The 21869-nt window shown below is 42.2% G+C and overlaps 1 protein-coding gene and 1 non-coding gene across 6 annotated transcripts in view; both read left to right on the top strand.

Moving 5' to 3' along the window:
• The first annotated feature begins 219 nt into the window (after nucleotides 1-219).
• SNX27 (sorting nexin 27) overlaps nucleotides 220-21869 on the top strand; it is an 85714-nt gene continuing 64064 nt past the window's right edge. For 2 of the 5 annotated variants that reach the window (XM_039460027.2, XM_039460028.2), the window contains exon 1: nucleotides 220-702. In XM_039460027.2, coding sequence (XP_039315961.1) covers nucleotides 386-702 — 317 coding nt within the window. In that variant the 5' untranslated portion in view covers nucleotides 220-385. The remainder of the gene's footprint in view (nucleotides 703-21869) is intronic. The other 3 variants (XM_074389613.1, XM_074389615.1, XM_074389614.1) reach the window with 3 other exon arrangements.
• On the top strand, nucleotides 21046-21152 carry LOC120360216 (U6 spliceosomal RNA). Its single transcript, XR_005576794.1, has one exon. It is a non-coding gene; the product is annotated as a U6 spliceosomal RNA (small nuclear RNA).

The following is a 21869-nucleotide window of genomic DNA, read 5'->3' as shown; positions in this document are numbered from 1 at the left end:
TATCACGCTGGGTGCTGGGTTAGACGTTCCCCACCCAACAGATCAAACTCTTAACCTAGCATAAAAGATAAACTACAACTCCCGGCAGGCGTTGCTTCCCAACTGCGTCATATAACCTCGGCTCGGCCCGGGCCCAGACCGCTCCCTGCCCCCGCTGCCCATAAACTACATTTCCCAGGAGGCCCCAGGGTGCCTGAGCGACCGCTTTACCCCCGCCCCCTGCCTCCCCTTCACCTCGCGCCAACAGCTCGGTGGCCGAGTCGGTCCCGCGGCCGGCGGATCGAGCGCGCGCGTCAGGGGGTCGTGCGGCTGCCGGGCAGGGCGAGCACGCGCCGGGAGGCCTTGGAGGCGTAGGGGGCGGGGGTACGGCTCGCCTGCTCGCAAGATGGCGGACGAGGACGGGGAAGGGATTCACCCCTCAGCCCCTCACAGGAACGGAGGTGGCGGCGGCGGCGGCGGCGGGGGTTCTGGGCTCCACTGCGCCGGGAACGGCGGCGGGGGAGGCGGCGGCCCGCGGGTCGTGCGCATCGTCAAGTCCGAGTCCGGCTACGGCTTCAACGTGCGGGGCCAAGTGAGCGAGGGCGGGCAACTGCGGAGCATCAACGGAGAGCTCTACGCGCCGCTGCAGCATGTGAGCGCCGTGCTGCCCGGGGGGGCGGCCGATCGGGCCGGGGTGCGCAAGGGGGACCGCATCCTGGAGGTGTGAGTATCGGGGCTGCCCGGCGCCCCACCCTCCCCGCGCCCCTCCTCCTGCCCCTGCCTCCCCTCTACCCTTGTCACCCCCAGGCCGCACCTCCCCCGAGCTCCCAGCTGGCCTCGCGACCCCCGCCCCTCGGGCCTCCGCAGCCGGGCCCCTCCTGGTGGGCAGCCCTGCCCCCACCGGCCCCGGGGCTTCCGCGACGGCAGTCTCCCACCCCATCGTCTCCAGCGCATGCCCTTGCGCCCCCAGTGCTCTTCCCCTTGCCCCGATTACTCCGGGCTCTACTCCGCCCCTTTGCTTTCCCGTTTGGCGTGCTGCATTCTGCTCCTCACTCCCCCTCGCCTTGCTCGGAAGGAACCTCATCTGTTTCTTACTGACGGCGTTCTGTTTTCTGACCCAGCCAGTACCCTGCCCTCCCCAGGTTCTCATATTCAGCATCGCAGTTTCTCGTTCTCCACCACTTCCCAGCGCCCGTCCCCCCGGCCCCCGGTAAACTGCCCCTTCTGCCCTCCAGACCAACGAGGCAGGACCTCTGTTCCGCTCCTACTTTTCCTCCGGAAACACCTTCCCTCCCCACTCCACTGCTTTTTCTTTCCTTAGTTATCCTCTCCTTATGGTTAAGCCTCCTCTACATTTTTCCATCCCACCGTGCGCCCCTTTCCACCTCTCCTTTTTGTATTCCTACTCCAAGAGTTTACCTTGTTTTCTGACCCTTGCATGCCTTTGGGGTGGGGGGCGTGGAATTTGACGCTGTAGTTTCTCTTCTCGGTTGGCACTGTATCACACCCTAATTTGGAATCTAGTGTCTCCATCAGCACAGCCCTCTGATAGCATCCCTGCCCTGGCCCCCCCCCCACCCCGCCTTCACTCCTGCTCTATCCTCTCGCCTCCTTCTAGTCAGGTTTCTGGTAGAGCCCTCGAACTCCTCCTCCTCCCAAACTGCAAGCGCTTTTGAGTCTTTGGCAAGGATAGAGTAGAAGAGGCAAGCCTCTCTCTGCTGCCTCTTCTACTCTATCCTCCTGTGATCCCACACTGGACTTTGTCCTAGTCTTTCTCTCCCCTAGGCTACTTCTCCTTCTTTCTACTGTTGTTTTTTTTTTGTTTTTTTTTTTTTTAAGGCGCCTTCTGCTGCTGCAGCCCACCCTCTCTCCCCTGCTGCAGCCCCTCCCCCTTCTTACTCCTTCCCCACCACATTCCCTCCATGCTCTTGCAGGATGCTGCCTTGTCTGTCTTGCAGTCTCTGTGCACACCTCCTCCACTACCCTAATCTAGGTGTTACATTTGCGTTTTTGTGCTTTGCATTGAAATTCAGATAGTGGTTGCAGGTTGGCTTGCAGGTGGTGTGTGCTCGCATCGTCTCAGTTCTCCCCAGCGGTCTTCCCTGCTGCGTTTCTTCTCCTGACGGAATCTACATTTGGCATTCCTTTTTTACACTTTTACTCCCTTCCTCCATGTTTTGATTTGCCCACGTGAAATCTTTCTGTTTCTACAAATTTTATTTTAATTGTAATTTCCACAACCTTCAGTTGCCTCTTGTAAAACAGTAGGTTTGCAAATGGGACAGTATCTTGAAAATCTGCCTTGTGAAGAAGTCCATTTCTTCTTACTCGTCTTGTGCTCCCTGCCGTTACTCTTGACATTCTTACTCTATGGTATCCACTCATTCTGTTTCCTCATCTCTTCCACTTCAAGAAATAGTTGGTTTTAACCTGGGAAAGCTGATTTTAAAAAAAAGAAGAAGAAATAGTTGCTTACTTAGGCAACTATTTGTCTAATGTTTGGAGATAGTATACCTTTCTTCTGTCCTTTCTGTAAATAGATGCTTTCTTATTTCATTAATATCCCACATACTGTTTCCTAGTATTCTCTGACAATATATTCTTTTTTTTTTTTTTTTTTTGAGACAGAGTTTTGCTCTTGTCGCCCAGGCTGGAATGCAATGGCGTAATCTCGGCTCACTGCAACCTCCGCCTCCTGGGTTCAAGCTATTCTCCCGCTTCAGCCTCCTGAGTAGCTGGCATTACAGGCATGTGCCACCATGCCCAGCTAATTTTGTATTTTTAGTAGAGACTGGGTTTCAGCATGTTGGCCAGGCTGGTCTCAAACTCCTGACCTCAGGTGATCTGCCCTTGTGGGCCTCCCAAAGTGCTGGGATTACAACAATGATTTTCAGATTTCTTATACTTGGGCACCTAATTATTTTCTTTCTAGATAACTCAAAATTTGTGGCTGATGTTTCTTCCAATAGGTGGTCTTGGAATTGACATTTTCCTTTCCCTTTGGAAGTTAACTTTGGATTCAGCTTCTTGTTTTTAAATTTAAAACTAAAGCATTTACGATTATAAATTTATGATAAAGTTCTAAATTGTTTACTCTTCACAGGATCTAAAGGAACTAAACCGAAATGAATAATTCTGTAGGAGACTATAGTTAATGTGATCTATCTTTGCAGCTGTGCACACACATCCCAACATACATAGTTAGTGGCTTCTTGCCTTTAATGTGGCTTCTGTAAACTGTAAAGGAGACCTCAGATGATCCCCTAGGGAAGGTAAAAGGACTTGCCCTAGGCTTAAGTTCCACAGTAGGAAGCTGGGCAATCTTTGCCTTCTAGAGAAAAAAACATGACTTTTGGCACATCCTTGGTGGAAGTAGAGAAGTTCGTCTCTTTTAGTGGGCAGGGGAAAAGATCACTCTGCCCAGAAGACATCTTTGGAAGGTTGTGATGATCAGAAATCTTCCTGGCATTGGTTTCTCACCCTTCCAACTATATGTATTTTGATTTCCAAATTCTTTGAACCTTCTTTGGTACTATAGGGGAATGATAATTGCAACCCAAAGCTAAGCTAGTGGTAAATTCTGTGAGACCTCAACTATTCAGTTGTCTTTGTATTTTGTTTCTTTCATAGTCTGTACCTTCTCTTTAGGGTTTCAAGTGAGAGGGGAAATGTGCAGTCAAATAGATGTGGTTCTCCAGGGATAATCTGTACTTGCCCCTTGTCTCCATCTTGGTTAGGTTGATGCTGATTTTCCTGAAGCATTTTTTAGGCAATACTCCTTAGAGCTTTTGTCTGTCATCCAAGTTCTTAAAGTTAACGTGTGTTGTCCCAGGAAAGCTTTGCATGTTGATTAAGAGCCAGGTGGGATCAGAATTAGGGATAGGTGGATTATCATTGTATGGATGTAGTTTGTATCAAGACGTAGGTGAGGCCGGGCGCGGTGGCTCAAGCTTGTTATCCCAGCACTTTGGGAGGCCAAGGCGGGCGGATCACGAGGTCGAGAGATTGAGACCATCCTGGTCAACACGGTGAAACCACGTCTCTACTAAAAATACAAAAAATTAGCTGGGCATGGTGGCGCGTGCCTGTAATCCCAGCTACTCAGGAGGCTGAGGCAGGAGAATTGCCTGAACCCAGGAGGCGGAGGTTGCGGTGAGCCGAGATCATGCCATTGCACTCCAGCCTGGGTAATAAGAGCGAAACTCCGTCTCAAAAAAAAAACAAAACAAAAAAAACCCAAAAACAAACAAAAAAAAGACGTAGGTGAATGTTTGGACCTTGATAATTACTATTTAAGAGTTTTCCCTATTTTAGGTTCTTCTATTGAAATTGTTTTTACAATTTTCGTATTTTTCAGTTGTTTGGACAACTGATAGAGATGCGAAAGAACAGAGTAACTTTGAGATTTAAGGGCATACAAACTTGTACACAAGGAAGAGCATCAGCTTCTTTGTGTTCCTTTTAAAGTCGGCTTACTAAGACTCTGTTCTAATCTTTAGTCCTGAAACTAAATTGGAGTACTTATGGTTCAGTTTGCCCTTTCTCCTTTCAAAACTGTCTAGATTCTAACTGGTTTGGGAGTCATGTTGCAGGGCTTGGTACTGCAGTATGAACAAACCCTCTGGGCTCTAAATTTTACTGCAGATGGAAAGTTTTTTTGACTAGCAATGTTAGTTTCCACCTTGTAATTTTTCCCAGTGTAACATATACTAAGTGTCTTCCCTTTGATGTGTATGTACCTGGAGGCTAATGAGTAAAGAATGCTTTCAACAAACAGAACCAAAATAAATATGTCTTTGCACTAATTATATAGTATATGAAGTAACATTTGACTTCAGGTTAATTTTCTTTAGGTTAAAGTAGTTCCAAGGACTCTTGATTGATTTCTTGAGAGATGCTGCTGAAAGGTTTCAGTGTGCGGTGGATATGGATATAAAACTGTCTGTATTTTTGAGGGATTAGTTTGAGCACGGACCACTAAGATTGGCTTGCAAGCATTCAAAATCATGATATATTTATGCCAGTCAGTGTATATGTTTTCCTCTTTGATAGCCACTAGATAATAGACCTGTCAGCTTTCCCTTATTAAAGTCATAAGATAAATTAAAACTGTATATATCAATTTGTTTTTTGAGAGTCAGTTTTTTTTACTTCATTTTGTGTGAGAGTTTGAAAATGAATAAAGAGGCTGGTGCCATAAGTATTTTTATGAGTTAAGTGTGAGTCATGTGTCATAGACAAGGTACCGTCTCAAGAGCTGCTTTCGAAATTGTAACTGAATTCTATTTCGCTGATATTTTCTAGGTAGATTTTGGTAATGTTTGAAGTAATGAAATCATGGTTATTGATCAAAGGAAAATTTTTTTTTTTTTGAGACGGTGTTTCACTCTTGTTACCCAGGCTGGAGTGCAATGGCGCGATCTCCGCTCACCGCAACCTCCGCCTCCTGGGTTCAGGCAATTCTCCTGCCTCAGCCTCCTAAGTAGCTGGGATTACAGGCACGTGCCACCACGCCCAGCTAATGTTTGTATTTTTAGTAGAGACGGGGTTTCACCATGTTGACCAGGATGGTCTCGATCTCTCGACCTCGTGATCCGCCCGCCTCTGCCTCCCAAAGTGCTGGGATTACAGGCTTGAGCTACCGCGCCCGGCCGATCAAAGGAAATTTTTATGTCAGTGGTTCTCAGGCTTTAAGGTACATAAGAAGCACTTGGGTATGCTTATCAAAAGTACAGATTCTTAGGCTCACCTTCTAAGGGTTATGATTCAGTAGATCTTTCATAGGGCCTAGAAATCTTTTTTACTTCTTTGTCCCATGTAGGTAATGCAACCCACATGCCCAGTTACGTGCCCAGGGTGATGTAGTAGGTTGTAGGCTTTGGATTCTCAGTTGGTTTTATTTTCATTTTTATATTGAGAGTAATGAGCTAAGACTACACCAGCAAATAATGAATTGTTAGGCCCTCAAATTCCAGCCGAAATTCTTGCTAAGGTTTTGAAATAAAGGTGGATGTTAAGAGGTAGAGCAAGTTAATATTAATAGTGATAATCATTATACCACTTTGCAGTGTGTATTGTTTGTTATAGTTTGTACTGTTTTTATGTCTGATCTTCACATAGCCCTGTGAAATAGGAAGATAATAAGTTCATCAAGGGCAGGGACTACATCAAATACTATGTGTGTGTTGTATCACTAGCCAAATGTCTGGTGGCACATGGAAAGTATCCTTCAATAAATACTTAGTGAATATATGAGTATTATATCTATTATTATTATTATTATTTTTTTTTTTTTTTTTTGAGACAGAGTTTCGCTCTTGTTACCCAGGCTGGAGTGCAATGGCGCGATCTCGGCTCACCGCAACCTCCGCCTGGGTTCAGGCAATTCTCTTGCCTCAGCCTCCTGAGTAGCTGGGATTACAGGCACGCGCCACCATGCCCAGCTAATTTTTTGTATTTTTAGTAGAGACGGGGTTTCACCATGTTGACCAGGATGGTCTCGATCTCTCGACCTCGTGATCCACCCACCTCGGCCTCCCAAAGTGCTGGGATTACAGGCTTGAGCCACCGCGCCCGGCCATCTATTATTTTTTTTTTAAAAGAAGAAAGAAACAGAATAAAAAAAAAATGAAGGAGAGGAAGAAAGAGGAAGAGGAAGAGGGAGAGAGAGAGAGAACGGGGCTGTTGCATTATTGCCCGGGCTAGAATGCAGTCTAAAAATGGCTATACCTATAATTGTGCTTAATAATAGAGACATGGAAAAAAAATGAGGGAAGAAAATAACTAACAAGCAGCCAACCAATATTTCATTTAAACCTGTAAATAGGTGTGATATGGTACTGATAAGAGTGTATATTTTGTGTATTAAAAGTGGAGAATTCTATAAATATTAATTAAGTCTACTTGTTCCGAATCTGACTTCAAGTCCTGGATATCATTGTTAACTTTCTGTCTCATTGATCTGTCTAATATTGATGTTGAAGTCTCCCACTATTATTGTGTGGGAGTCTAAGTCTCTTACATATCTGGGTATTCGTGTATTGGGTGCGTATATATTTAGGATCTTTAGCTCTTCTTGTTGCATTGATCCTTTTATTGTTATGTAATATCCTTCTTTGCTTCTTTTGATCTTTGTTGCTTTAAAGTCTATTTTATCAGCAAAAATTGCAACTCCTGCTTTCTATTTATTTATTTTTGCTCTCCATTTGGTTGGTAAATCTTTCTCCATCCCTTTGTTTTGAGTCTTTGTGCATCCTTGCATGTGAGATGGGTCTGGATGCAGCATACCGACTGGTCTTGGCTTTGCCTGTCTGTGTCTTTGGATTGGGGGATTTAGTCTATTTAAATTTAGAATTAATAATAATATATGTGAGTTTAATACTGCCATTTAATGTTAGCTGGCTGTTTTGCCCATTAGTTGATGTAAATTTTTGATTATGTTGATGCTCTTTATTTTTTGGTATTTTTTAGAAAGGCTGATACTGGTTGTTCCTTTCTATGTGTAGTGGTTCTTTCAGAAGCTCTTGTAAAGCAGGCCTGGTGGTGATGAAATCTCTGAGTGCTTGCTTGTTCACAAAAGATTTTATTTTTCCTTCGCTTATGAAGCTTAGTTTGGCTGGATGTAAAATTCTGTGTTGAAAGTTCTTTTCTTTAAGGATGTTGAATATTGACCCCCACTCTCTTCTGGCTTGTAGGGTTTCTGCTGAGAGATCTGCTGTGAGTCTGATAGGCTTCCCTTTATGAGTAACCTGACCTTTCTCTCTGGCTGCCCTTAGTATTTTCTCCTTCATTTCAACCCTGGTGAATCTGGCGATTATATGCCTTGAGATTGGTCTTCTTGAGGAATATCTTTGTGGTGTTCTCTGTATTACCTGGAGTTGAATTTATCCTGCCTTGCTATGTTGGGAAAATTTTCCTGAATAATATCCTGAAGCGTATTTTCCAGCTTGGATTGATTCTCTTCATCACATTCAGGTACACCTATCAAATGTAGGTTAGGTCTTTTCACATAGTCCCATATTTCTTGGAGACTTTGCTCGTTCCTTTTTATCCTTTTTTCTCTAATCTTGTCTTCTCATTTTATTTCATTAAGTTGGTCTTCAACCTCTGATATCTTTTCTTCTGCCTGATCAATTCGGCTATTAAAACTTGTGCATACTTCGCGAAGTTCTCATGTTGTGTTTTTCAGCTCCATTAATTCACTTATATTTCTCTATAAATTGTGTATTCTTGTTAATATTTCATCAAACCTTTTTTCAAAGTTCTTAGTTTCTTTGCATTGGGTTAGAACAAGTTCTTTTAATTCACGGAAGTTTCTTATCATCCACCTTTTAAAGCCTGCTGCTGTTAATTGAATACACCTATTCTTCATCAGGCCTTGTTCCGTTGCTGATGAGGAACTGTGATCCCCTGTAGAGGGAGAGGCGTTCTGATTTTGGGTATTCTCAACCTTTTTAGGCTGTTTTCTTTTTTTTTTTTGAAATGGAGTTTTGCTCTTGTTACCCAGGCTGGAGTGCAATGGTGCAATCTCGGCTCACTGCAACCTCCACCTCCTGGGTTCAGGCAATTCTCCTGCCTCAGCCTCCCGAGTAGCTGGGATTACAGGCATGAGCCACCATGCCCAGCTGATTTTTATATTTTTAGTAGAGACGGGGTTTCACCATGCTGACCAGGATGGTCTCGATCTCTTGACCTCGTGATCCACCCGCCTCGGCCTCCCAAAGTGCTGGGATTACAGGCTTGAGCCACCGCGCCCGGCTGCTTTTGTTTTTTTTTGAGATGAAGTCTCACTCTTTGCCCAGGCTGGAGTGCAGTGGCATGATCTCAGCTCACTGCAACCTCCACCTCCCAGGTTCAAGCTCTCTTGCCTCAGCCTCCCTAGTAGCTGGGATTACAGGCATGTGCCACCTGGCCCAGCTAATTTTTGTATCTTTTAGTGGAAATAGGGTTTCACTGTATTGGACAGGCTAGTCTCAAACTCCTGACCTCGTGATCAGCTTGCCTTGGCCTCCCAAATTGCTGGAATTACAAACATTAGCCACCGTGTCCGGCCTTTTTTTTTTTTTTTTTTGAGATGGCATCTCAATCTGTAGTACAGGTTGGAGTGTAGTGGTGTGATCTCCACTCACTGCAACCTTCACCTCCTGGCTTCAAGCGATTCTCCTGCCTCAGCCTCCTGAGTAGCTGGGATTACAGGCATGTGCTACCATGCCTGGCTAATTTTTGTATTATTAGTAGAGATGAGGTTTCACCATGTTGGTCAGGCTGGTCTCGAACTCCTGACCTCATGATCTGCCCGCCTCCACCTCCCAAAGTGCTGGGATTACAGGTATGAGCCACCATGCCTGGCCTATTATCCCTATTTTATAAGAGCAAATGGAAACTGAGTGTTGTATCAATGAATGGCAACCAGAATTAAATCCAGATTTTTGGATTCTAGATCTTTAATATTTTCTCTTTTTACAGGTTTTTTTTTCTTTTAAAGAGATGGAAGTCTCACTATGTTGCCCAGGCTGTACTTGAATTCTGGGCTCAAGTGATCCTCCCACCTCTGCCTTCTGAGTAGCCAGGACTACAGGTATGCACTAATACATCTGGCCTAATTTTTTTGTACTTTGTTTTGTAGAGATAGGGTCGCCATGTTGCCCAGTCTGGTCTTGAACCGCTGGCCTCAAGTGATCTGCCCACTTTGGCCTCCTAAACTGCTGGCATTACATGCATCAGCCACTGCACCTGGCCATTAACTTAAAATTCTGTTACATTCCTGTAAACTTCAATAGCAGTTGAACTTTGGTTTTACTATTGTGAAATGTAACTATTTTGTATCTTTATTTGCTGGCTATTTATTACCCATCGTTAAATTGGATAAGACACAAGGGACTAATGCAGGTATTCTTTGCCTTTATTGTTGCTATCTTTACTCTGTTGGTTATCAGTGAAGATAGCAGAACAGTCCTTTTAAAATTCCTTTTAATTTCACAGGTAGTTGAGGTTGCAAACAAATAAAACTAAATTTGAAAATAACGTTACTTTCCCCTCAGAAATCACTTCCACAGATTGCTGCACCAGGAAAATGTATTTTATTAGTAGCATTAATGATTTGTCTGGGTCTTTTAAGTTATTGTGAAGAACAGTTCTCTTTCCAGCCACCACTAACTAGTTTATTTCAGATGAGGTCTGTTACCATGCTCTCAAGGATAATGATTTTTTAAGATAAGTCCCATTGGGTATAATTCTCATGACCTTGTAGATAAGCAGAGAGACTTAATTGGCAAGGCAACACTTAATTTATGATCACTGCAAAGTGCTTTTTGAGCATGATCTGTGGCGAGTTCATTCATTAGATGATGGCATTGCTGACAAAGGATATTGTGGCGGTTTAGGTTAGAGCCAGTTAGGTTCATTCTTGTCTTCCACTCGAAGCTATATAGATGTTTTCTGTACTTCTCGGGCAGTCCAGTAAGAAAGAGCTCTGGATGGGTTGGTACAGTTCAGCCCACATTTGGAAAAAAAAATTTAGAAGGTTTTAAGATACTTTTTAAAAAATTGCAACTCATAGTAAGAGATAACATTTTATATTACAAGCTAATATATATGCAAAAGAAAAAAAAAACACCTGAAAAATAAGCTTCACAAAAATTATAGTCACTGGCTAGTCACGGTGGCTCACACCTGTAATCCCAGCACTTTGAGAAGCCGATGTGGGTGATCACTTGAGCTCAGGAGTTTGAAACCAGCCTGGGCAACATGGTGAAACCTCATCTCTGCAAAAACAGTAGAAAAATTAGCCACATGTGGTGGTGCGTGCCTATAGTCCCAGCTACTCAGGAGGCTGAGGTGGGAGGATTGCTTGAGCCTGGGAGGCTGCAGTGAGCCACGATCACATCACAGAGTGAGACCCTGTCTCAAAAATAAAACAAAACACCAGAGTGCTTGATACCAGTAGGTTTTTTGGGGGGTTTCTTTTTTCCTCCCACCTTAGTCTCCCAGAAAGCTGAGGCCATAGGCGCATGCCAGCATGCCCAGCGAAAATGCTGGGATTATAGGTGTGAGGCACCATACCAGGCCCACTGTGGTATTTTTTAGTCTGTTCCTATTTTGAGTTTCTTTGTTCAGTTTTTTTAATGCTAGTGTTGGCCTGGTACATTAATTTCACAACTCATCAGGTTGTGATCCACTGTCTGAAAAACAGTAATTTAGGGCATCACTTTTCCTGTTACTGGTCCACTAAATATTATTTCATACTCAGTCTGGTTCCACAAGTAAGCACACACGGTGTATAAGGTACTGCTCAGCTTGCATGAGTCACAGGGTCTCAGCATCCCTGCCCTTGAGAAGCTTACACTGCAGTAGGGAAGGTACAGGTAAACAGTTTTCTGTGTGTAAAGCTAAACGAAGTAATGGGGAGAAATGAAAAGCACGATCAGGGTACAGAGGAAGGAGTGAATATGCCTAAGATGACTGGTAAGGGGACAGCTCATAGAAGGCTTTTAAACATTGAAGAACAGATACAACTTCAGAGAAGGGGCAAGGATTTTATAGGTTGAGGAAAACTGTGACCAAAGAGGGGAAAATGTGAAAAGTTCTTAGGCTAGCGAGGGGTTTAAAGTTGCTGTTTGTCTGCAGACATTTGTGGTGATAGAGACTGGAAAGGAAGGTTGCAGTAAGATTTTAAAAAGATGGCTTTGAATATAGTGCCAAAAAGTTTGGTTTTTTTTTTCTCTTGACGAGCTCAGAATATAGCTGGGTGTGCATGAATACCCAGGACTTGCTGTGAATTAAGTTTTATATAATTATTTACCAGAAGAGGTTGAATAACTTTTCCAAGGCAAAAGAGGAAAATCACTATTAGAATTAGAAGAATTTCAGAGCATCCAGTCTCTTGGACTGTCTTGTACTATATAAAGACGGGAGCTAAGAACAAAGAAGCTCTGACACTCAGAACTGGGAACAGCTGGTGAGGAGCTGGTTGCTTTTAACTTGTGTGTGTGTTTTATTTCACAATCGAATCCAGCTTCTCAGTTATCCTTTCTCTTTCTCTTATGTTTTAAATGACTAAACTTACTGTTAGGTTTACAGTTGACAGCTTTCATCCCTGTGTGCTACAGGCCTGTTCTGTTGTAGCTGTACTTTCCTCCAAGTGTGTTCCTTTGATTTGAAGATGCTTCTTTTAATTTAAATCTTTCATTTTGGCATACTGCATGTTGGGGGCGGAGGGGGCCGAAGACAGAGTGGGGAACGTGATGTGGTACTAAAGTTTACACTTAATACCTACCTTCAAAATGAAAATTCATGTGAAGCTCCTTCAAATAAGTTTAAGACTTGGTGGTGACCACAGAGTGAATTTTTGCTTTTGCTCATAATACTAGGAGTATTCCAGGGTTACATTTTGTGATACGGTTTTAGTCAGATGCTTGGTAGTATGTGTCTAGTCTCTTGTTTATTATTTATTGCTCCCAGCCAACTAAATAAGGTTCTCATAATAGTTGAGGAAATGTGCCTCTCTGCAAGGTATTGAGTTGCTGAATAAGGAGTTGTATTTGAGTACTCGTACGTGTACTTCCTCCAGTGAACTTCCATTGATATGAAAACATCTTTTAAGAAATGGTTTGGGCCGGGCGCGGTGGCTCAAGCCTGTAATCCCAGCACTTTGGGAGGCCGAGGCGGGTGGATCACGAGGTCGAGAGATCGAGACCATCCTGGTCATCATGGTGAAACCCCGTCTCTACTAAAAAAAAATACAAAAGCTGAGGCAGGAGAATTGCTTGAACCCAGGAGGCGGAGGTTGCGGTGAGCCGAGATTGTGCCATTGCACTCCAGCCTGGGTAACAAGAGCGAAACTCTGTCTCAAAAAAAAAAAAAAAAAAAAAAAAAAAAAGAAATGGTTTGTTTTTGGTTAAGCTGTCTGAAACTTTTTAGATTCTTGTGTCAAACCTCAGAGCAAGACCAGAATGATAGGCCTATGTGTTCTACCGGCTCGATACACAATGAATTAGCTTACTTCTCTCTGGAAAAGTACAGGCAGTCTGCAGAGAGTCAGCTGCTCTGGTGCATGCTCTCCCAGCTGCTTTCAAGAGGCTGATCACTCTTACTAAACTTTCTGTAAGATTATTAACTAGGAGGTCATCTCTCTCCCCCCACCCATACCACAGTACTTTTATATCGTTGTGTCTATTTAGTCTTGTTTATATTTATTTAGTATGTTTTAAAAATTGGGAGATTGATTAAATGAGTATTTGGAGGTCTTGGAAAACATGATGGCCTCTGAAAATTTTGGAAACTTTTTCTCCTTTTGCTGATCAGTTTAATCATCTAGAATGTTTGTTCCTGCGTCTGTCTTTACTTGGAAATAGCAATGAGTTTTGTTCTACCTGACGTTGTGTATCAAGGAAATGTGAGACTGAAGCTTCCTTTGTGTTATGTGCTAGTAGATTATTTTAGATCTCCCTGTTCTGCCCAGTTATCTTTTACATTCCTGATTCGGAAAAGGTCCAACTGTACCTTTCTTCTTCCTCAGTTTGTTGGAATAGACTACAGACTTACAGAAACTGGAGTCTATGTTTCTTCTTCTTTTTTTTTTTTTTTTTTTTTTTATGTTTCTTATTTCCAAAAGAAATTTCTGAAATTTAATTTGTATTAAAAGACGGTATTTGATCCTCAAAGGGTCATATCTCTTCAAAGGTATATCTCTTTACTAATTTGTAAAGACTGTCTTTCATAAATGAAGGTATTTCAGCTGTTTTTTCAGTTGTAGTGATAGATAACACTATCTATTCACATTCATGTACGGTACCACTTGGGATGAATTGAATATATAGGAAATGGGTGGTTGAGATTCAGGGTGCAGGCTGTGGCCTCAGAACAAATTTACCAGGTCACGCGAGGAATCATGCTTTTAATTACATTATGTAGTAATTCAGAAATAGTAGTGAAATAGAACTTGGAAGAATCAAGATTTTTTTTTTCCATTTGATGATTTACCTGACTTGCAAACCAAGTTGTTGATAAAGCAAGTAGATTTTATTTTATTTTATTTATTTATTTTTATTTCATTCTGATCCGAATGCAGATTTTATTTAGTTAACTTTCACTGTGGTCAGTATACCAAGTTAAAATCATTTAGGGATAGCCTTTCAATTGGCCATGTTGGCAGTGATTCAAGATGTAGCAGCTCTCAAACACTGAGTTGGTGCTGGGAAATGATTTAGGACTAGTTGTGTTTTGCTGGTGAACAACTGAGTGGGGGTCCTCAGAAACTTATAGGAGGAAAATGAATCACTTTAGGAAAATCATCATGGCTATTAGCAACTTTCTTTGCCATTAAAAAAAATTTTTTAAATTTAATTTATTTTTCTTGGCCAGGCTAGAGTGTAGTGGTATAATCACAGCTTGCTGAAGCCACAACCTTCTGGGCTCAAGTGATTCTCCCATTTCAGCCTCCCAAGTAGCTGGGACCACACATATGCGCTACCAAACCTGGCTAATATATATATATTTTTTTAATTTACCTATTTTTTCTGAAACATTGTTTCCCTCTGTCACCCAGGCTGGAGTGCCGTGGCATGATCTTGGTTCACTGCAATCTCTGCCTCCCAGGTTCAAGCTGTTCTCCTGCCTCAGCGTCCCAAGTAGCTGGGATTATAGACACATGCCACCATACTAGCTAATTTTTTTTTTTTTTTTTTTTTTTTTTTGGTATTTTAAAAATAGAGACTTAGGTTCACCATGTTGGCCTTAGTGGTCCTGAACTCCTGACCTCAATGATCTGCCTGCCTCAGCCTCCCAAAATGCTGGGATTACAGGCATGAGCCACCACACCCAACCTGATTTGTGTATTTTTTTGCAGAGACAAGATCTCACTTTGTTGCCCAGACTGGTCTTTAACTTGTGGATTCAAATGATCCTCCTGCCTTGGCCTCCCAATGTGCTGGGATTATAGGCATGAGCCACCAGGCCTTACTCTCCCATTTCTTTCTTTCTTTTTTTTTTGTTTTCCTCACTCTGTCGCCAGGCTGGAGTACAGTGGTGTCATCTCGGCCCGCTGCAACCTTTGACTCCCTGGTTCAAGTTATTCTCCTGCCTCAGCTTCCCAAGTAGCTGGGATTACAGGTATGCGCCACCATGTCCAGCTAGTTTTTTTATTTTTATTTTTGTTTTTAGTAGAGACAGGGTTTCACCATGTTGGCCAGGATGGTCTCTATCTCCTGACCTCGTGATCTGCCTGCCTCAGCCTTCCAAACTGCTGGGATTACAGGTGTGAGCCACTGCACCTGGCCACCCTTTCCCATTTCTAACATTCATTGTCCTGTAGTACAAAGAAGTAATCCACTGTTATGTCTACTCTATGTTAGGATAGAACTATAGGGTTGCTCTGTGCTAATCAAGGTTTTTTTTGTTTTGTTTTTTGTTTTTGAGATGGAGTTTCGCTCTTGTTACACAGGCTGGAGTGCAATGGCGTGATCTCGGCTCACCGCAACCTCCGCCTCCTGGGTTCAGGCAATTCTCCTGCCTCAGCCTCCTGAGTAGCTGGGATTACAGGCACGTGCCACCATGCCCAGCTAATTTTTTGTATTTTTTAGTAGAGACGGGGTGTCACTATGTTGACCGGGATGGTCTCGATCTCTTGACCTCGTGATCCACCCGCCTCAGCCTCCCAAAGTGCTGGGATTACAGGCTTGAGCCACTGCGCCCAGCCTCTAATCAAGGTTTTTAAAGATAAAAATGAAAAAAAAATATATCCAGGCAAAATAAATCAGTGTTGTATTTTTTGGACTATCAGAACTTGCCTTAAGACCTGAATGGTAATTTTTTAGCCTCTCACATGTGAGAAAGACATCATACTTACATTTAAAAAAAAATATATTTATTTATTTTAGAGACAAGATGTCACTCTGTCATCTGTGTTGGAGTGCAGTGGTGCAGTCATAGCTCACTGCAGTTACTGATCTCTTGGGCTCGAGTGATCCTCCTGCCTCAGCCTCCTGAGTAGCTGGGACTGTGGGAGTGTGCCACCATGCATAGATAATTTTTAAAAGCATTTTCTGTAGAGACAGGGTCTTGCTGTGTTCCTCAGGCTGATCTCAAACTCCTGGTCTCAAGCTACCCTCCCACTTTGGCCTCCCAAAGTGTTGTGATTACAGGAGTGAGCCACCTCACCTGGCCTAAAATTCTAAGACTGGAATTTTGTATTCTAAGAGGGAAATGGATGAGTTTGTTTTTATTGTTAGTGACAAGTGGTTACATTGGCTTTACAGGTAATTATCAGATAATAAATGAGGGGTTTTTTTCTGAATAGCTTGATTATATTTTTATATTTATTTTTTAAATATCTTAAAGCCTTAAGCCTTATTATGCTTTTTTTCTCTGAGTAACAAATATGATTCATTTATTCAGAAATAAATCTACCTGATTATATTTGTATACTGATTGCCTTGGAGTTAGAAGGTTTGAGGAATCTATAACTCTTTCTTCCCAAGTAGTAAACCCTTGTTACTTCTGGCTAGAGGTATTAAGATTGAAGAACAGATGAGTCTTACTTGTACTTTTTCTGCCTCGGGCAGGATTCTTTGTAAATAGAACACCCTGTCAAAGGTAAAAAGTCCCAGTGATGGTAAGCAGGTTATTTGAGAAGTTATTCTTTTTTTCCCTTTTTGGGAAGACCAGATGCCTATTAACATACTTCTCAGTTTCTCAGCTTTGCCAGAACCAACTTTTATTGTTATGAATACTCCCTTTTTCCCAGTGTTAAACTTCTGGATGTAGGTGCTTTAAAAATATTGATATTGGCCAGGCATGGTGGCTTATGCCTGTAATCCCAGTACTTTGGGAGGCCAAAGCGGGCAGATCACTTGAGGTAAAAGTTTGAAACTACCCTGGCCAACATAGCAAAACCCTATCTTCACTAAAAATACAAAAGTTATCCAGGCATGGTGGCATGCATCTGTAATTCTAACTACTTGGGAAGCTGAGGCAGGAGAATCACTTGAACCCAGGAGGTGGAGATTGCAGTGAGCTGAGATTGTGCCACTGCACTCCAGCCTGGGTGACAGAGTGAGACTCCATCTCAAAAATTAAAAATAAAATAAAATAAAATAACAATATTGGTATAAAGATTCAATCTGGCTGGGCACAGTGGCTCATGCCTGTAATCCAAGCACTTTGGGAAGCTGTGGTGGGCATATCACTTGAGGAAATGAGTTCAAGACCAGACTGGCCAATATGGTGAAACCTCGTCTCTACTAAAAATACAAAAATTAGCCAAAGAATCACTTGAACCCAGGCGCCAGTGGTTGCAGTAAGCCAAGACTGAGCTAGTCCACTCCAACCTGGAAAACAGAGGGAGACTCAGTGTCAAAAAAAAAAAAAAAAAAAAAAAAAAAATTAGCTGGGTGTGGTGGCATACACCTGTAATCCCAGCTACTAGGGAGGCTAAGGCAGGAGAATCACTTGAATCTGGGAGGCAGAGGTTGCAGTGAGTTGAGATCAGGCCACTGCACTCCAGCTTGGGCAACAGAGTGAGACTCTGTCTCAAAAAGAAAAACAAAATTGAATCTTTTCACACTTAAAAAAAGGCACCAAAGGATTTGGGAAGTAAGGCTCTCTCCATAGAATCCTGGAAATTTGTTCAATTTGGTCTGTATGTGGTTAACATTTTTTTGTTTTCCCCCTCATTTACCAAAGATGAGACCTAATTAGAATTAGATGAGGGTGTTTTTGGTTTGTTTTTATTTTTGGTCTTATTTTAGCCCAGACACTTTTACATTGTCTTTTAGTAACAATAATGTGTCAGAATTATGGCATTAAAAGAAAGTTTTGGGCCGGGCGCGGTGGCTCAAGCTTGTAATCCCAGCACTTTGGGAGGCTGAGGCGGGTGGATCACGAGGTCGAGAGATCGAGACCATCCTGGTCAACATGGTGAAACCCCGTCTCTACTAAAAATACAAAAAATTAGCTGGGCATGGTGGCACGTGCCTGTAATCCCAGTTACTCAGGAGGCTGAGGCAGGAGAATTGCTTGAACCCAGGAGGCGGAGGTTGTGGTGAGCCGAGATCGCACCATTGCACTCCAGCCTGGGTAACAAGAGTGAAACTCCGCCTCAGAAAAAAAAAAAAAAAAAAAAAAGGAAAGTTTTATGACAATGGTTTTAAAAATCAAGAAGTGAATACTGTTGTAGCATGAGATTCAAAAAATAAAAGATAAAGTCAGGAAGAGAAAGCTGAAATTGATTGTAATTTTGAGACTCTAACTTTGAGGTAGTTGTTTTCTGCTCATTTGTGTTTAGGCAGTTGCTAAGGCGGGACAATGGTTACACTAAATCATGACTGAAGAGAGACAAGATAGTTTTTGTTTTGTTTTCTACTACTGCAAAGTGCTCCAGGCTCATCTTATATATTTCCTGCTGTAGTCCTAGAAACAACCATTTTTTAAAGGGCCCTGGTTCGTTTATTAGAATTACAAACTAAGATCTGGGCATTAGGGTGTGGTTTCTTTTTAGGTCATTTTGGCTGACAGAGCAGAGAAATATATGTGGGTGTATTAACCCTTGTGTATATACATATCTATAAATGCTTCTCTATGTAACCCTCTGTCTTAAATTAAACATGAGTTCTGATTCTCCATCTCTACTGCATTACCGCGTGGATCATTCTAGCCTCCTCCCCTTGATGATCTATGAATTTCCATTCCCACAGTGAGAAATTTGGCTTCTTCCATCTGCCATCCATTTATTTAATTGTTCAATTCCAGTACGCTTGCTTAGCAGTATCATAATTGTTAACCAGTACCCTTGTGGAGAACAGCTTTATTGGCTCTAGTACAGTACTTATTAGTAGTCCCTTTTGCGTTTAGTCTTACAGACTCTTTTCATTTTCAGTCACTTAGATCCATACCTTTTTCTCCACTCACTTTAGTGAGGTTTTTAAAAATATCTTTGAAGTACAGTTACGTTCTCTTGCCACAGTCAGGGATTCTTCCAACCTCCTGATTTTAAAAATATTTGCATATATTAAGGTTTACTTTATTTTATTTTATTTTAAATACAGATGGGGTTTTGCCATGTTACCCAGGCTGGTCTTGAACTCTTGGGCTCAAGCAATCCACCTACTTTGACTTCCCAAAGTGCTAGGATTACAGGTGTGAGCAGCTGCTCCTGGCCAAGGTTCATTCTTTGTTCTATAAAGTGCTATAGGTTTTGACAAATGCATTATGTCATATATGTGCCATTATAGTCTCATACAGAATAATTTCACTACCCTAAAAATTCCCTGTGCTTCACTTATTCATCCTATTCTTACCCACAGGACCCTGGTAACCACTGATCTTTGCTTTTTCTGGAATGTCATGTAATTGGAATCGTAAATATATAGTAGCCTTTCAGACTAGTTTCTTTCCCTTAGCAACATGGACTTAAGGTTCCTGCATGTCTTTTCATGACTGTTTTTCTGTTTGTTTGTTTGGTTGGTTTTTTTGTAGAGATGCAGTTTTGCTCTGTTGCCCAGGTTAGAGTGCAGTAGCATGATCTTGGCTCACTGCAACCTCTGCCTCCTGGGTTCAAGCAGTTCTCCTACGTCAGCCTCCCAAGTAGCTGGGATTACAGGCTCCTGCCCCTATGCCCGGCTAATTTCTTTTGTATTTTAGTAGAGACGAGATTTCACTATTTTGCCCAGGGTGGTCTCGAACTCCTGAGCTTAGACAATCCGCCTGTCTGGGCCTCCCAAAGTACTAGGATTATAGGTGTGAGGCACCGCCCCTGGCCTTTTTTTTTTTTTTTTTTTTTTTTTTTTTTTTTTCAGATGGAGTCTCACTCTGTCACTCAGGCTGGAGTGCAGTGGTGCAATCTTGGCTCACTGCAACCAACACCTCCTGGGTTCAAGCAATTTTCCTGCTTCAGTCTCTGAGTAGCGGGGATTACAGGCACCTGCCACCATGCCTCGCTAAGTTTTGTATTTTTAGTAGTTACGGTGTTTCACCATGTTGGCCAGGCTGGTCTCAAACTCCTGACCTCAGGTGATATGCCCATCTTGACCTCCCAAAGCGCTGGGATTATAGGTGTGAGCCACTGCCCCGGCCTTTTATGGCTTAATGGCTCATTTCTTCTTTCAGATGCATAATACTTAGTTGTATGGCTGTTCCACAGATTGCTTGTCTATTCATCTATTGAAGGACATCTTGGTTACTTACAGTTTTTTGGCACTTATGAATAAGGCAGCTATAGCAATTTATGTGCAGGATTTTGTGTAGATGTAAGTTTTCAACTCAGTTGGGTAAATATCTGGGAATGTGATTGCTGGATTTTATGTTAAGATTGTGTAAAAAGCTGCCAAACTGTCTTCCAAGTGACTGTATCATTTTGTATTTCCAGCAGCAGTGGATGAGGATTGCTGTTGCTCCACATCCTCACTAGCATTTGGCATTTGGTATTATCCGTTTTTTGGATTTTAGCCATTCTAATAGGTGTGTAGTGGTATCTTGTTTTGATTTGCAATTCCCTGTTGATGAATGATATTGAGCATCTTATATGCTTATTTGCCATCTGTATCTTCTTTGGTGAGGTATCTGTCCAGTTGAGTTTTTCTCGCCCTTTGTGTGTTTTGGATACAACTCTTTTATCAGATATGTGTTTTGCACATATTTTCTTCTAGTCTTCTTTTTTTTTTCATTCTCTTTAACAGTGCCTTTTGCATAGCAGAAGTTTTTAATTTTAATAAAGTTCAACTTAGCAATTTTTTTCTTTCATAGATCATGCTTTTTGGTGTTGTATCTGAGATCTCATTGCCAACCCCCTAGATTTTCTCCTGTGTTTCCTTTTAGAAGTTTTATAGATTTGTATTTTTGTAATCCACTTTTGTCATAGCACTGGCTTAAACATATTTCTAGATTATTTTGTTCTTCATGTTTACAATTTTAAATGATTGCTTTCTAGTTTATTCAATTATTGTACTGTAATTGTCTTGGCTTTCTGTCCCTCTATTGACTTTTTATAAAGACAAATGGAAACAACCTAAATAATAATGGATGTGTTTGTGCTTAGCTTTTTTTTTTTGCTTAGCTTTTTTTTTTTTTATTTAGGTGCTTGCTTTAGCAGCACATATGCTAAAATTAGAAAGATACAGAGAGGATTAGCATGGCCCCTGTGCAAGGATCACAAGCAGATTCATGAAATGTTCCATATATATATGTGTATACATATATGTCTGTATATATATTTTCCCTTTGGAAAGCAGTTTCACTGGCAATATGCATCTAAAGATATAAAAATGCTCAATCTTTTAACTAATAATTGTATTACTGAGAATTTATCCTAAGGCAATGACCAAAATATGAGCTTCTTAGGGCAAGAATTTTACAATGGCATGCAGAGCACTCTTAAGTATTTCTTGTGAATAAACTGAAATAATCCTAAACACAAAAAAAGTTTTTTGAGAAAAAGTCTCACACTGTTGCCAAGGCTGAAGTGCAGTGGCACAATCTCAGCTTACTGTAGCCTCTGCCTCCCAGGTTCAAGCGATTCTCCTGCTTCAGCCTTGCAAGTAGCTGGGTCTGCATGTGTGAGACACCACGCCTGGCTATTTTTGTGTATATTTAGTAGAGACAGGGTTTCACAATGTTGGCCAGGCTGGTATCGAACTCTTGACCTCAGGTGATCTGCCTGCCTCCCAAAGTGCTGGGATTACAGGCGTGAGCCACCGTGCCCGGCTGACGTTCCATATTTTTTAATACAAAAAATGTAAAATAAAAAGTGGTTTAGGCTGGGCGCGGTGGCTCAAGCCTGTAATCCCAGCACTTTGGGAGGCCGAGGCGGGTGGATCACGAGGTCAAGAGATCGAGACCATCCTGGTCAACATGGTGAAACCCCGTCTCTACCAAAAATACAAAAAATTAGCTGGGCATGG

This window comes from Saimiri boliviensis, chromosome 19 (genome assembly GCF_048565385.1).
Source record: "Saimiri boliviensis isolate mSaiBol1 chromosome 19, mSaiBol1.pri, whole genome shotgun sequence".
NCBI classification, from domain to species: Eukaryota; Metazoa; Chordata; class Mammalia; order Primates; family Cebidae; genus Saimiri; species Saimiri boliviensis.
This window is presented reverse-complemented; position numbering and strand designations above follow the sequence as displayed.